Here is a 16,600-nt window from a genome sequence, read left to right on the forward strand (position 1 = left end):
GCAATAAAGCCAAATAATTTTATCCAAACCTTTCGGAGCGGTTATTATTCCTTCTTTTGTTTACTCAACATGTGAACGTAGCCTTACAAATGCAAGATCTATTATTACAAGCCCTAACTATATCCAGCACAAGAAGTCCTTTACCATGAATCATCCTCCTTTTGAGAAATGTATGATGTGTGCATATTCATAGAAATCTAGTTACAGTTTGGTCCAGAAATATTTGGACAGTGACCGAATCTTCATGATTTGGGCTCTGCATGTCACTACTTTTTATTTAAAAAATGTAATGGAAGTGCAGACTTTCAGGTTTTATTAATGAAGTTAAACAAAAATATACTGTGAAACGTTTAGGAATGGCAACCATTTTTCTACAAAGCTTCTTTATTTCCGGGGATCAAAAGTAAATACACAAATTTACTTAACCATAAATCATCTGTTCATTTTCAATATCATGTAGAGGAATGACTATCTGAAGTCTGGAAGTCATGAACATCACCAAATGCTGGGTTTACTGCTTTGTGATGCTATACTGCAGCTGACTTCAGTTGTTGCTTGTTTGTCGATTTTTCTGCCCTGCATTTTGTCTTAAGCATGTAAAATGCTTGACAGGGTTGAGACCTGGTGATTGACTCATGGCTATTACAGGATATTTCACTTCTTTGCCTTTAAAAACACCTGAGTTGCATTCGCAGTATGTTTTGGGTCATTGTTTATGTGTAATATGAAGCGCCATCCAATCAACCTTGTTGCATTTGACTGAATCGGAGTAGAAAGTATAGCCCTATATACTTCAGAATTCATCCGGCTGCTTCTGTCTTCAGGCACAACATCAATAAACACTAGTGACCCAGTGCCATTGGGAGCCATGCATACCCAGCTATCATATTGTCTCCACCATGTTTTACAGAGGATATGGTATGTTTTGGATCATGAGTAGAGAGGAGCGGACCCCTGGAAATTCGGTTTGGCAGGTGCAGCCGGACTTTTTAAAAAGTTCGGCTTGGGACCCGGACTTGAACTGAACCCCAATGGAAGTCACTAATTGGGCAGTTTGGGGCTGCGTGCTCATGCAGTCAGCCAAAGACAAATCCCTTCCGGGGAAGGTGGCTGGAATTTTTCCTTTTTTTTGGTGCACGCTACATCTGATCATGCTGTTGTTACCCCCATTGCACACTGTTAAAACACTACAAGCTGTTCGCACTGGGTTAAGCACTGAGCATGACTAAGCACTGAGCACAGCGATGCTCACTCGAATGGTTTCCATACATAAAGCATCCAATCTCCAAACACTTTTTGTAAAGTCTGTATTCGGTACAAACACCGAACCTTGGTTTTGCTCATCTCTACTCATGAGCCATTCAAACTCTTCTCCATACTTTCTTCTTCCCATTATTCTGGTACAGGTTTATCTTAGTTACATCTGTCTAAAGAATGCTTTTCCAGAACTGGGCTGGTTTGTTTAGTGGTTTGCAGCTTGTGGTGAACCCTCCATATTTCCTCTCATGAAGACTTCTCTTTATGGTAGACTTAAATACTGAAACACTTACTTCCTGGTGAGAGTCCTTCACTTCGATGGATGTTGTGAAGGGGTATTTATTTACCTTGGAAAGGATTCTGCGATCATCCTCCACTGGTGTCTTTTGTGGACATCCAGGCCTTTTTGTGCTCCCAGACTCAGCAGTATGAATTTTTTTTTTGCACAATGTACCAAACAGTTGATATGGGTATTGCTAACATTTCTGTTGTTATCTCTCTTATGAATTTCTTTTTTCTCAGTCTAATGATGGTCTATTTCTTTTCCATTGACAGGTCCCTTGATTGATTGTTGTGGTTTCACAGCAAAAGCTTCAAAATGCAGATGCCACACCTGGAATCAGCTCCAGACCTTTTACCTGCTTAACTAATGATAGATTAATGAGGGAACAGCCATGCAGCCCACTAAAGAGCTTTTGAGATAATTGTCCAATTACTTTTGGTTCTTTGAAAAAGAGGCAGCTACATATTACAACATTGTAATTCCTAAACCCTTACTCCAATTAGGATGTGAATATCCTCAAATTAAAGCTGAGAGTCTGCACTTTCAGCCATATTGATTATACAGTGACAAGCAAAAGGATAGCAATGTTTTGAACTTTTGGCTTTCAGGCTCCATATCTCACCATCTACTACAGTTTTAAATGTGAGACTACCTTCTTTAGAGATACTCATCTTGGCCATCTTACACATAAATTTGACTTGTAAGTAATTAGCATATGATTATTTCTGCAGAAATATTTATTATTACTGTTTTGCTCTTAAATATTTAAAATTAAAATTTGTATTATTTTGTTAGTAAGTTATAAATCCACCTTTGGCTTTCAACACTGACTGAATACTACTGGGCATGCTCTCGATCAGATTCAAGCAAGTCTTGGACAGAAATGTTATCGAAGGTCTCTTCTACATGTTCCCAATGTTGGTGCACACTGGTTGACTTACTTAGGTATGTATACAGCTTATTCTTCAATTCTACCCACAAGTGTTCAATTGGGTTGAGGTCTGGAGACTGTGGGAGCCAACCCAGTACCTCTACTCTTCTACATTATTATTTATTTCTTTGATAATCTCGAACACATAAAGAACACTATGTCGTCCCTTTCAAACTCATAGTACTCAAGTGTATGAAGTAAATCGTTTTGTAGTATACTCACATACAGCTCACCATTGAGTCCACCATCAATCCTGGTCAAATATCCAACGCCTTTGGCTATGAAACAACCACATATCATCAGGCTTCCTCCACTGAACTTGACAGTTAGTTCAATTTCTTGATCTGTTAGCCAATTTTCCCTTGCTTCTTCTTCCAGAGCCTAGTCTATTGATTTTCGTCTCATCGCTCCAAATCACCTGTTTACAATCTTCTACTGTCCCCTTTTCATATTTCTTTGCATATGTGATCCAACGCGTCTTATCATGATATTGAAGTAGAGGCTTTTCCACCTTTATTCGGGCCACCATTCCAGAGTTTTGTAATGTGTGTCATACACTAATTGCATGGACATCTGTGATCTCACTGCCGTATTTGTGGTGCCAGAAGTGATAGACCTAGTGATAGACTTGTTAACTCTGATATTTTGCCTGGATATCCACCTTTTGGCTTTTGAATAGATGGACAGACTTCATTCCGTATTCATCCAACTGTCATGGCACTTACATGACACAGTATGACAGTTTTCTTGGCTAAAACACTGCTATCAATGAGCTGGTTGAGGCTTGGGAAATTTTCTTCATGGCTGCTCTTCAAGTTGAACCAGTAACCTATCGTTTGGGAATCAACCTAATGACACACTGACCTATTGGGGAATGTGAGAACAGGTTGTAATTTGTAGTATACAGGAATTGTGGTAATTGTAGTATACAGGAGTACAATTGTACAATTGTAGTATACAGAAGTGTGTGACGGGGTATGCGACAGAGCAGTGAGGGACGCCAGGCCAAGGAACAATCCAAAGGGCTTTATTGGAACCACAAAGATAAAGCACCAAACAAATATAAATCCTTAAAGTCTGCAAGGAGTCCACAACAAAACAAAAGATCCAGGGGCACCGCCTAGTATTCCGATGCCAGGTAAAATAGGGCAATGGTCCTTATATGAGTTCCTTGAGTCCAACAGGGGGAACAATAAAACACAATCCCAAGTGGCCACGGATCTCCAGTCTGTAACAGTCCATACACAGGCCCTAGGATCCAGCCTCAGGTATAGATCCTAGTGCTTCTCCAGCCGAGATCCAACTAACCTAACATGGGTCTCATTGTTCTTCTCTCTTGGGATCAGCCCCTTAGGTGGGCACACCTCCCCCTAGACATCTGATACATGAATGGAGTTAAGACTCCTGTCTCTGTTCTGTTTACCAAGTTGTGGTTGGAGAAGTCCCATGCTGAGAAGAACAAACAATTTCCCAGCAGAAGCAGTACAAAGGATGGACAGACTATTACACCATGAGCACAGGCGGGGGAGGGACACGCTGTTACAATCCCTTCCCCTCTCAATTTGTGTACGGACTAGTGACCTCAACAGGTCGCTAGTCAAGTGCACGTAAACATGGCGGAACTGACTCGGGGCTCTTCTTGCCTGGACAATCCGTCTGCATTTTGGTGTTGGCTGCCCCTTCTATATTGTATTGTAAAGTTATAGGGTTGAAGAGCCAGGCTCCATCGTAGTAAGCGTCCATTGTCCCCAGAGACTCTGTTCAGCCAGGTGAGGGGATTGTGATCAGTAACCACGGTGAATTCTCATCCATACAGATACGGCCTTAGTTTCCTAAGGGCCCAAACTACAGCCAGGCATTCCTTCTCAACAGTTGCATAGGCCACTTCTCGGTCCAGCAGCTTCCTGCTGAGGTAGGCAAAGGGGTGCTCCTCCCCGGCTGCATTTACCTGGCTGAGTACAGCTCCCAGTCCATAAGAAGAGGCATCTGTCTGCACAATGAATCTCCTCTTGTAGTCTGGAGCAGCCAGAACAGGGTCGCAGACCAAGGCGTCCTTCAGCCGATTAAAAGCCTCATCACAGGCTGGAGTCCAGATCACCAGCCGGGGCATCGTCTTCTTCGTGAGGTCTGTAAGGGGCTTGGCCACACTGCTGAAATGAGAAACAAATTTTCGGAAATAACTGGCATTACCCAAGAAAGCCATAACCACAGCCATGGATGGCACGGTGGCTCAGTGGTTATGAGTTACTTGTGTTACTGTCCAAATATTTCTCAACCTAACTTATGTGCACATACAGTACAGACCAATAGTTTGGACACACCTTCTCATTCAAAGAGTTTTCTTTATTTTCAGGACTCTGAAAATTTTAGATTCACATTGATGGCATCAAAACTATGAATTAAAACATGTGGAATGAAATACTTAAAAAAAAGTGTGAAACAACTGAAAATATATTCTGGGTTCTTCAAAGTAGCCACCTTTTGCTTTCATTACTACTTTGCACACTCTTGGCATTCTCTTGATGAGCTTCAAGAGGTAGTCACTGGAAATGGTTTTCCAACAGTCTTGAAGGAGTTCCCAGAGATGCTTAGCACTTGTTGGCCCCTTTGCCTTCTGCGGTCCAGCTCATCTCAAACCATCTCGATTGGGTTCAGGTCTGGTGACTGTGGAGACCAGGTCATCTGGCGTAGCACCCCATCGCTCTCCTTCTTAGTCAAATAGCCCTTACACAGTCTGGAGGTGTGTTTGAGGTCATTGTCCTGTTGAAAAATAAATGATGGTCCAACTAAACGCAAACCGGATGGAATAGCACGCCGTTGCAAGATGCTGTGGTAGGCATGCTGGTTCTGTATGCCTTCAATTTTGAATAAATCCCCAACAGTGTCACCAGCAAAGCACCCCCACACCATCACACCTCCTCCTCCATGCTTCACGGTGGGAACCAGCCATGTAGATCCATCCGTTCACCTTTTCTACAAAGACATGATGGTTGGATCCAAAGATCTCAAGTTTGGACTCATCAGACCAAAGCACAGATTTCCACTGGTCTAATGTCCATTCCTTGTGTTCTTTAGCCCAAACAAGTCTCTTCTGCTTGTTGCCTGTCCTTTGCAGTGGTTTCCTAGCAGCTATTTTACCATGAAGGCCTGATGCACAAAGTCTCCTCTTAACAGTTGTTCTAGAGATGAGAAGGTGGTGCGTCCAAACTTTTGGTCTGTACTGTAGGTGATCACACATCAATTAATCATAACAACGTTTTATATGTAACTTTATTTCAGATACACAAGTGGAGATTCAGAACTGTGAGCATAAACCATATCAAATCTTAAAAGCGTGTATTTCCATACCTTACAGGGAGCAGTACAGCACGGAGCCATGAGTCAGTCAATGTTACATCACTATATATTTCATATTCTAAATCTGCATTTGTTGCTTGGCAACTTCTGAGGTCAGTGTGAGTGGGAGTGAAAGAAGCGAGAAAACTAGGAATACCTATGTACCTCTGCCCTTTCTATAGAATTATATGTCAGGGCAATGGAGGCAGAGGAAGGACAGCTTGCCATTGATCAACTCTTGAATAGATAAAATAAATGTGGTGAATTATGATACATATAACATGTAAGTAAGGCTATGTAAGTAAGGAGTAGCCCTCCTTTGCAGCCATATTCTAGGAAATCTGTAGTGTACATGATTTAGAGTATTTTGAAATGTTTTACCTTATTCTGTTTTATGATACTTCTATATAGGGCAATGTGCCCCTGTCCCCTATACAGTACATATTAAAAAAAAAAAAAAAAAAAAAAAAAAAAATCATCTGCCTGTTACCACCACAAGGGGGAAGAACTGTAGACTACTATATAATATATATTCTCTAGAAGCAGCTACTTCAAGATTGTCCAAACTAGCACACTGTGGCCTCATCATATGTAGAAGACAAGATGTCAAACAATGCTTTAAAGGGAAGCGGTCATGTAAAAAATGCTATTAACCTGCAGATAAGAGGTTAATCTGTAGGTTCATACTGTTCTGGAGCTACCTGAAGCCTTCACTGAGAGCCCCGCTGACAGGAGAAAAATAATTTAATTCCTCCTGGCAGCCTCAGCTATACGGGTGGTTCCGTATGGCTTCAGTCACTGATCAGTACATAGTGAGTGGTGGCTGTAACCGCTCCACCAACAGTGACTGACAGCAGGCTCATCACTATGACTGAAAGCCCAAGGTTGCTGGGAGGAATAAAGATCAGTTCTCAGTGCGGGCACCAGGCAGCTTCAAAACACTATTACCAGGAGATTAACCCCCTATATGCAGGTTAATACTGCTTTTTTTTACGAAACAGATTCCCTTTAGTAACATGCGACACCTAGTCTGTTGGTATTGTGAAAGCAGTATCCATTTTGGAATAAGACATCGACATCCATTTTGTCTTCTGCATGGTGTTTTCAAACAGGTTTCTGTTGGTGATTTGAGCACATTGGGTCTATGTTCAATTTTTTTAAAAAAATACATTTTTACATTACTTCCCTGGGGAAGGAATGCAATACTCATTATTTTGTTATTTATGTGTAGAGATGCGCACAAATACACCCTGCTCCAAGGCAGTATGCCCACACTATGTTAACCAAAGGTATGAAGTCAACTATTAAAACGCTAGTTGAAATTAATATACAATTATGTGGAAGACTGAAATACAACCAATCAGTGGTAAAATGCTAATGCAACCAGTAAGATGCTTACATTTTGTATATTATCCCTTTGCTAAGTGCATTATGATAACTCTATAAGAATATAGTACCTCCTCCAAATAAATGGAGAATTTTGTTATACTGAACTGCAGTTATGTGTGACCTTATTCCCTCCATCGACAGCATTCATCTGTGACACGAGACGGATCTCAGAATGGCACTAGTCTCCATATATTGACGTGACAGTATTAATATAAGTTTTAGGGCCTAAAGTAAAGTTTCCATATAAACTAATAAATAAACTTACTCTAAGGAGTACTTTGCACGTTGCGACATTGCTAGCCGATTGTAGCGATGCCGAGCGCGATAGTCCCCGCCCCCGTCGCAGATGCGATATCTTGTGATAGCTGCCGTAGCAAACATTATCGCTACGGCAGCTTTACACGCACTTACCTGCCCTGGGACGTCGCTCTGGCCGGCGACCCGCCTCCTTCCTAAGGGGGCGGGTCGTGCAGCGTCACACGGCAGGCGGCCAATAGAAGCGGAGGGGCGGAGATGAGTGGGACGTAAGCATCCCGCCCACCTCCTTCATTCCTCATTGCAGGTGGGACGCAGGTAAGGAGATGTTCCTCGCTCCTGCGGCTTCATACACAGCGATGTGTGCTGCCGCAGGAACAAGGAACAACATCGTACATGTCGCTGCAGCGAAATTATGGAAAAGACCGACACTACACAGATCACTGATTTTCGACGCTTTTGCGATCGTTTATCGGTGCTTCTAGGCTTTACACGTTGCGACGTCATTACCAGCGCCGGATGTGCGTCACTTTCGATTTGACCCCAACGAGATCGCAGTAGCGATGTCGCAACGTGCAAAGCCCCCCTTAGACTGCCTGTATAAAATCTGTCTCTGGTACCTGATTTAGAAATGCTGAGGACATATATAACTCATCATGAAATATTATTTTTGTGACTTAGGCTGTGTGCGCACGTATGCGTATTGCATGCATTTACGCTGCGTCTAGCACTGCAGTGTAAATGCATGCGTTCTGCAACCCCAGCAAAGTCTACGTAACTTGTGCAAAATCCATGAGCACGTTGCATTTTAGAACACCGATTTGCATGCTGAAATTTGTGGCCGAATCGCTGCATTCTAAAAAGCAACAGGTCCCTTCTTTTGTGCGTTTTGGATGTTTTTCCAACTCTCTATGGCAGAGCAAGCATCCAGAATGCATCCAATCTGTATCCATTCTGCACTCCAAATACTTCCAAAACGCAGCTTTTTGGCTGCGTTTTGAAAAACACATGCAGTGACAAAACGCTGCGGAATATTTGTCACGGCAGAACGCAGATGTGTGCACACAGCCTTACCATTAATTCAGCCACCGAATAGTCACTGTAGTCACATTACCTAACATGTTTTAATGTAAAGTTTTTTAAAGGAAACATCCTTGAGCATATTGTTTACTTGATTGCACGATTCCAATGGAGAATGTCATGAATTTACTATAAGAATTAAGTCTCTTTCTGGATATGCCCACCTCAGCTTGTCAAATGGGTGGTGCCATTGTTGTGATAGCCGTAAAGAATTCAAAGGGCCACTGTTTCGGTCTTTGCTCTGATTGCTGGGCTTAGCGACTCATACCATCGAGATGAGCTCCGTGATTCATGCTGAAGTGATGAATTCAGTGATAGACTGCAGTGGTGAAGGTACAGTTACTGCAAACTGCTGCAGCCAATCAACAAAGACCAGAGGATGTGACAGAGAGGCAAGGCTTGGCAATCTTTGTAAAGGACAAGTAGATCCAAGAAATTCAGGAACTATATTATATCCAAAAACAGTGTTCACCACCCAGAGGAAAAAAATAATAAAATCAGAAAACCTCTTTCTATTTTGCATATTACTGACATTTCCTATAAAAATGCCCCCATTGTCTCTTTTAAGGGAGTAGCTTTTCAAAACTTTAAAAGGAAATCTATCCTTATCTTAATAAAGCAGCTATTAAACTATACGACTCTGATTCTTATGTGTTCAAGGCAGAAACGTGGCATTAACCACTTTGAAAAGTTGTAAAATTTATGCGCCAAATGAGGGTGCACAAAATGTCTAAGTCTTTTGGCCTTTTCACCCTCAAAATAAGCAGAGGTTGGAGAGGACAAGGTGTGCCGATGCCCTCTTGTCTAATTCATGATGAACTGTGCTGTACCTTACGGCATTCTGTGAATAGAATAAGATTTGTGGCGATGCGCATGGAGCCGCACGCCACTTGTAAGATGCACCCTACTCATTAGGAGGCGTGTGCTTCCTAATCAATTAAGCACCTCTGATTCTAACACCCTTACTCATCAACACCGGTGTGAACTTTTTCAATTAAGAGCAACTTACAATGTGGCCATGTATGATTGTCTATTATTTGTGAAACTCAAACGTCGATTAATGTGATGACATTTAGTTAAGCAATCATTCTTACTATTTCTAGCTGTTTGGTAATTTCCAGTAGTTGACCTTGTAAAGCCTTGTTCTCACTGGTCAGATCCGCACAGTCACTCATCATTTTCTGTCTCAGCACTCGTTCCTGTTGAGAGAATAGTTCTTTCTCTCGAATTTGTTGATGGAGGAAACTTATTTCATTCCTGTAAAACCAGATAGTATGTGTTATTAAACCTATTTCACAAGGGTCTATCTTTAACCCTTTAATAACTGTAAGCTGAAAACCTCCCAGATCTTGCAAGACCAGCATACCTATTGGAAATGTCACCCACTGAGCATATTTGAGGTGCTATGGATCGGTATATGTGACATCGTATTCAAATTCCTGCCAATATCCAGCAACTTCACACAGCCATTGAAGAGGCGTGTATCAACATTCCATAGGAAACAACCAACAACCTGATCAAGTGTACTGTATGCGAAGGAGAGGTGTTGCACTGCATTAGGCAAACAGTGATCATATCAGCTACTGACTGGTTTTCTGACCTCTCACCAGACCCTTAACAATGGTGTGAAATTGCACATTTAAAGTGGTCTCTTATTGTGGCCAGCCTAAGGCACACCCGTGCAATAATCATGCTGTCTAAGGCTGGGGCCACACGGGGACTACTGCGATCCCCTTGCATGACACTCGGCTCATGCTGGCAGTACAGCAGAGCCGAGTGTCATGCGTGTGTCCTTGCAACTGAGGTCCATTCGTACAAGCAGACCTCAGCTGCGGGGGGCGGTCTGGCTCTCAGGAGGGGAGGGAGGGATTTCTCTCCCTCTCTCCTGCATAGCCGGCTATTGCCATTCTTGCACTGCACTAGCGGTACACCGGTGTACCGCGAGTGCAGTGCGATTTTTCTCTCGCCTCATTCACTTGAATGGGTGCGAGAGAAAGAGTCTCAGCTTACAATCGCAGCATGCTACAATTGTTTTCTCAGTCCGATTAGGGCTGAGAAAATAATCGCTCATGTGCGCTGACACACAGGCTAGAATTGGTCCGAGTGGAATGCGATGTTTTATAGCACTCCACTCGCACTGTTTTTCTCGCCGTGTGGCTTAGGCCTAATAAGCTTCTTGATATGCCACACCTGTTAGAATTATTTCAGCAAAGGAAAAGTGCTCACTAACACAGATTTAGACAAAGTTTTGAACAATACTTGAGAGTTAAAGGCCTTCTGTGCACATAGAAAAAGTCTTAGATCAGCTCATGAAAAATGGGAGCAAAATGAAAACTGTTGCGTTTATATTTTTGTTTAGTGTATATACTGTATGTTTAATCCCTTAATCAGGCATGTACAGTATTATCAGAATGATAAACACCACCCTTATGAAATAATGTTGGGCATATGTGTCCAATAGAGATGTTGAGGTGTGAAATACACATCAACAAATAGGAATATTAGAATGGGACAATATACAGTGTGTCCACCCATATCCTGTCCACCGCCATGAACTTGAGAACAGCGGCAGCTATAGGCATAGAAGTAGTGTCTAGGTATAGTAAAGTAGCCATGCGCTACGCAATGAAACCATCTATAGCACCACCTGGTGGAAAACAACGGAGTTAGCAAATTTATCTCAAAAACAAATCGAAATAGAGAAAAAAAAGTGAATTAAAAAATTGTAGGGCATCATCAATTCCAATACGAATCGACATCTTGCATACAGAAATGCTATGATTAGAACGTGTAAAACTCACAAGGCTGCGGACGTGAAGCGATACCTCATGGAGACCTTCCTACAAGTCATTGGGTATGGTGGCTGTGTGGAGTGGCCTCCACGCTCACCTGACCTGACCCCATTGGACTTCTTTCTGTGAGGTCACATCAAACAGCAGGTGTATGTGACCCCTCCACCAACACTGCATGACCTACGATGACGTATTACAGATGCTTGTGCAAACGTGTCACCTACCATATTGTACAACGTGCAGCAAGATACAGTATGCTGTCCAGAGTCCAGATGTGCATTGCAGCTGACAGTGGCTACTTTGAGCATCAAAGTTAAATGAGCGCCATATGCGTGAACAGCATTCAATGTTTTGGGGGGGTCATGGGTTTCATATCATAGCATTTCTGTATGCAAGGTGTCGATTTGTATTGAATTGATGATGCCCTACAATTTTTTAATTCACCTTTTTTCTCTATCTCGTTCCGTTTTCGAGATAAAAATACTAACTCCGTTGTTTTCCACCAGGTGGCGCTATAGGTGGTTTCATTGCGTAGCGCATAAATACTTTACTATACCTAGACACCACTTCTATGCCTATAGTTGCCGCCGTTCTAAAGTTAATGGCGGTGGACAGGATATAGGTGGACACACTGTATGCCTGAAAAGGAAAATAGATAATATACAATCAAGTAAGTTACCAAATCAGGACACAAAGAAGAAGTAAATAGGATATATACAATTGCAATAATACCATAGGGTTTGAAATGGCAGATGGAAAAGCGCCCCCTCACATATCGCTGCTGTGTAACAGCTTCGTCAGAAGGAGTCTGTCAGTGTCAGGTCTTGGGTATAAATAGCTGTACTACTTCCGAAAAAAATAGGAATTTGCATCAGCTTGAGCCGAATTAATGATATAGGTGTGGAAGAAAGGTCCATTATACATGCGCAGTAGCGCAGCCCTGGAAGAGATGTGTGTGTTCCACATCACCCCAGCAGGAGACAATGTGACAGCATAGGTACATAAAGAGTTTCAATCACTCATACGCAATAGCACTGCGCCGGAAGGTATGTATGCATTCCACATCACCCCACAGGTCGCCGGAAACCAAAAGGCATTTAGGCCTAAAACACACTTCCGCAAAAAAAACGTCCGTGTGACACGGTCCGTTTTTCGGGTCCGTGTTCCGTTTTTTTGGGGCGTTTCTCCGGTACATATGGCATCCGTGTGATGGCGTATGCGAGCCGTGTGCACGTGTAAAATGTCCGTGTTTGTGTGTAAAATGCCCGTGTATGTGTACGTGGAATGTCCGTGTGGAATGTCCGTGTGGAATGTCCGTTTGTGTGTTGCACAATGTCGTTGATACATGTCGGCTGACAGCAGACAGAGTTGCGCGATGAGAATGAACTTGGGTGAACTTCACCCGACTTCATTGTCATGCCGCGGCTCTGTCTGTGTGCCGCGTACTGATTAGCGGTCACCTGTGAAGGATTCACCAGTGACCGCTAAAATTACTTTGAATATGCCGGCCGCTCATTAATCAATCTCGTATTCCCTGCTTTCCCCACCCACAGACGCCTGTGATTGGTTGCAGTCAGACACGCCCCCCACGCTGAGTGACAGCTGTGTCACTGCACCCAATCACAGCAGCCGGTGGGCGTGTCTCTACTGTGCAGTAAAATAAATAAATAAATAATTTAAAAAAATGGCGTGCCGTGGTCCAGCGTCGCTTCCAGCTCTGCTGCATGAAGGTGACCGGAGCTGCAGAAGACACAGCCACTCCTGTCAGCTCCACGCAGCTAATGAAGGGAATAGCGCGATCAGCTGAGCTGTCACTGAGGTTACTCGCGGCCAACGCTGAATACAGCTGTTCGCGCTATTCCCTTCATTAGCGTGGAGCTGTCAGGAGCGGATGTGTCTTCTGCAGCTCCGGTCACCTTCATGCAGCAGAGCTGGAAGCGACGCTGGACCATCCTGGAGTACGCCGGACATGGAGGGCTTTTTCGGGCATATTAAATTGGTGAACAAGGCAATTTGTTAGTGTTTTTTTTTTCTAATAAAGGATTGTTCGGGTCTGTGTGTTTATTTACTGTAATTTACAGATTAATCATGGAAGGTATCTCGGAGAGACGCCTGACATGATTAATCTAGGACTTATTGGCAGCTATGGGCTTCCAATAACTCCTTATTACCTCGATTTGCCAACGCACCAGGGCAAATCGGGAAGAGGGGGGTACAGTCCCAGAACTGTCGCATATAATGTATGCGGCAATTCTGGGCGGCTGCTGACTGATATTGTTAGGCTGGGGAGCTCCCCATAACGTGGGGCTCCCCATCCTGAGAATACCAGCCTTCAGCCGTATGGCTTTATCTAGCTGGTATTAAAATTGGGGGGGACCGCACGCCGTTTTTTTTAATTATTTATTTTACTGCACAGTATAGACACGCCCACCGGCTGCTGTGATTGGGTTCAGTGACACAGCTGTCACTCAGCGTGGGGGGCGTGTCTGACTGCAACCAATCACAGGCGTCTGTGGGTGGGGAAAGCAGGGAATACGAGATTGATTAATGAGCGGCCGGCATATTCAAAGTAATAAGTTGCCACGTATTCTCTGCACAGCTGTTCCTCGCCGCGCTGGTGATCGGGGAGCGGTATGAGCCGGGGGAAGAAAAAAAACGAGCGCCAATGTAAGTATGACTGAGAACAGCAGAAAAAAAAGGTAAGTATACTGACTTTAATTTAAAAAAAAACAAAAAATAAGATCGCTAGTGTAAAAATGCACACGCATGAAACGTGCTGAACACGGACATACTCCGTGTGCGGTACGTGCAGGTACGGACCCATAGACTAAAGAGGGTCCGTGCCTGCGTGCTGCCGGCCAAAAACGGACATGTCGTCCGTGTAGAAAAGCGCACACACGTACTTACCACACGGTCACACGATCCGTGTGATTTTACGTGTGTGTGCCATCTACCATTGAATAACATGGGTCTCCGTGTGTACGTGTCTCCGGTACGTGCAAATACGTACCGCACACGTACAAATTAAACGGATGTGTGTTGCGGGTCTTAACCAGTTTGAAAGAGATAAAGGATGTGTGTTACTGGTAATAGGATGGAAGCATAAATAGAAGTCACATTAGAGTCATGAGGTACCAGAATGGACGTAAAGTGCAAATGATGAAAAAAAAGGATATTCAAAAACATAAAATAAATAAATAAATAAAAAAGATAAAATAAAAAAAATCACAAGGGCAACAATGGACAAATGAAGAATATGAAAATGCACGTGCAGGAAGGGTGAAAAAATACAAATTAAGTGTAGAATGAAGCATAAAACAAAAAACTAAACAAAAATATAATAATAATAATGCATAATATATAAATTCAATATTGAAAACCTCATGACCCAGTATCAACATGGGTTTATGAGGGATTGGTCCTGTCAAACTAATTTGATCAGCTTTTACGAGGAGGTAAGTTCCAGACTGGACCAGGGAAATGCAGTGGATGTTGTCTATATGGATTTTTCAAAGGTGTTTGATACATTGCCACAAAAAAAAGTTGATACATAAAATGAGATTAATGGGAATAGGGGAAAATATGTGTAACTGGGTTAAGAACTGGCTCAATGATAGGAAACAAAGGGTGGTTATTAATGGAACACATGGAATGTGTCACAGTAAACAGTGGAATACTGAAGGGATCAGTATTGGGACCTCTTCTTATTAACATATTTATTAATGACCCTGTAGGGGGCATTAAGAGTAGAATTTCAATATTTGCAGATTATACAAAACTATGCAGGGTAATTAATACAGAGGAGGATAATTTAATATTGCAAACTGATTTGAGTAAGCTGGAGTGTTGGGCTGAGAAATGGCAATTTAATTTTAATGTCGATAAATGTAAGGGCATGCACTTAGACAGAGAAAATAAAATGTATAACTATGTACTCAATTATAAAACACTGGATAAAACTGTTACTTAAAGACTTCGGTTTATGGGTGGATGGCAAACTCAACTTTACTGACCAGTGTTGGGCAGTTGCTGCCAAGGCTAATAACATAATAGGATGTATTAAAAGAGGCATAGATGCTAATGACAACAACATAGTTTTACCCCTATACAAGTCATTAGTGCGACCACACTTAAAATACTGTGTATAATTTTGGTCTCTGGTGTATAAGAAGGACATAGCTGAACTAGAGCGGGTGCAGAGAAAAGCCACCAAGGTTATTAAAGGAATGAATGGAATGCAATACCAAAATGGGTTATTAAACTTGGGGTTATTCATATTGGAAAAACAAAGGCTTAGGGCTGATCTTAATACAATGTACAAATATATGAGGGGACAGTACAGAGATCTCTAATGATCTTTTTACACCAAGGCCTGCAACAGGGACAAGGGGGCATACACTATGGTTAGAAGGTAGGAGGTTTAATCATAATCACAGATGCAGATTCTTTACTGTAAGAGCAGTACGACAATGGACATGATTTTGTAATGATTGATTCCCTACTAAAATTTAAGGGAGGCCTGGATGCCATTCCTGAAAAATATGATATTACAGGTTATGTGAACTAGATTCTGAGATGGGGCATTGATCCAGGGATCTAGTCTGATTGCCGTATCTGGAGTCGTGAAGGATTTTTTTTCCTCTAATGTGGTGCTTACTGTCTATCGCATGGGTTTTTTGCCTTCCTCTGGATCAACATGTTAGGTCATGGGTTAAAGTCGATGGACTTAAGTTTCCTTTCAACCTTAAACACTATGAAACTATGAAAACAACTGAAAAACATGAAAAAATGTATAAATAAAAAACAATAGCATATATGGATTAGCAGCCTGATCACTGCTGCCATTTTTCTTATCAGAGCTGCAGAGCTCTGATCAGAAAAAGGGAACTGTTCCTTTAAGAGCCGACACTCGCACGACTCTTAAAGGAACTAAGGTATGGAAGCGTCAGGATCATTACATGACCTGACGCTACCATAGCAACCATCGACACCCCGTGATCCCTTCACCGGGCTGCCGATGGCAGCCATTTAAATTGCGTTGTCGCACTTTGGCAGAGCGATATAACCGGGAAGCAGATGCGGGTGGATCTCGGATTCACCCGCACCTGCGAGGTACACATGTCAGCTGATGCAATCAGCTGACATGTGCGCGGATTCTCATCAGCTCACCGCAGCAGCAGGCAGGCATTCACCCCGATATGACCAGTGATGTACCGGTATGTCCCTGGTCGTTAAAGGGAACCTGTCATCAGAAATTTGGCTTTAAACCTAAATGTT

General features: G+C 42.7%; 1 protein-coding gene across 1 annotated transcript in view; it reads right to left on the reverse strand.

The window, feature by feature from the left end:
- Positions 1-16,600, reverse strand: part of LOC142295208 (uncharacterized) — a 135,918-nt gene that overhangs the window by 44,212 nt on the left and 75,106 nt on the right. The window contains exon 7 of the mRNA XM_075338288.1: positions 9,626-9,788. Coding sequence (XP_075194403.1) covers positions 9,626-9,788 — 163 coding nt within the window. The remainder of the gene's footprint in view (positions 1-9,625; positions 9,789-16,600) is intronic.

The sequence above is a fragment of the Anomaloglossus baeobatrachus genome, chromosome 3 (genome assembly GCF_048569485.1).
Source record: "Anomaloglossus baeobatrachus isolate aAnoBae1 chromosome 3, aAnoBae1.hap1, whole genome shotgun sequence".
NCBI classification, from domain to species: domain Eukaryota; kingdom Metazoa; phylum Chordata; class Amphibia; order Anura; family Aromobatidae; genus Anomaloglossus; species Anomaloglossus baeobatrachus.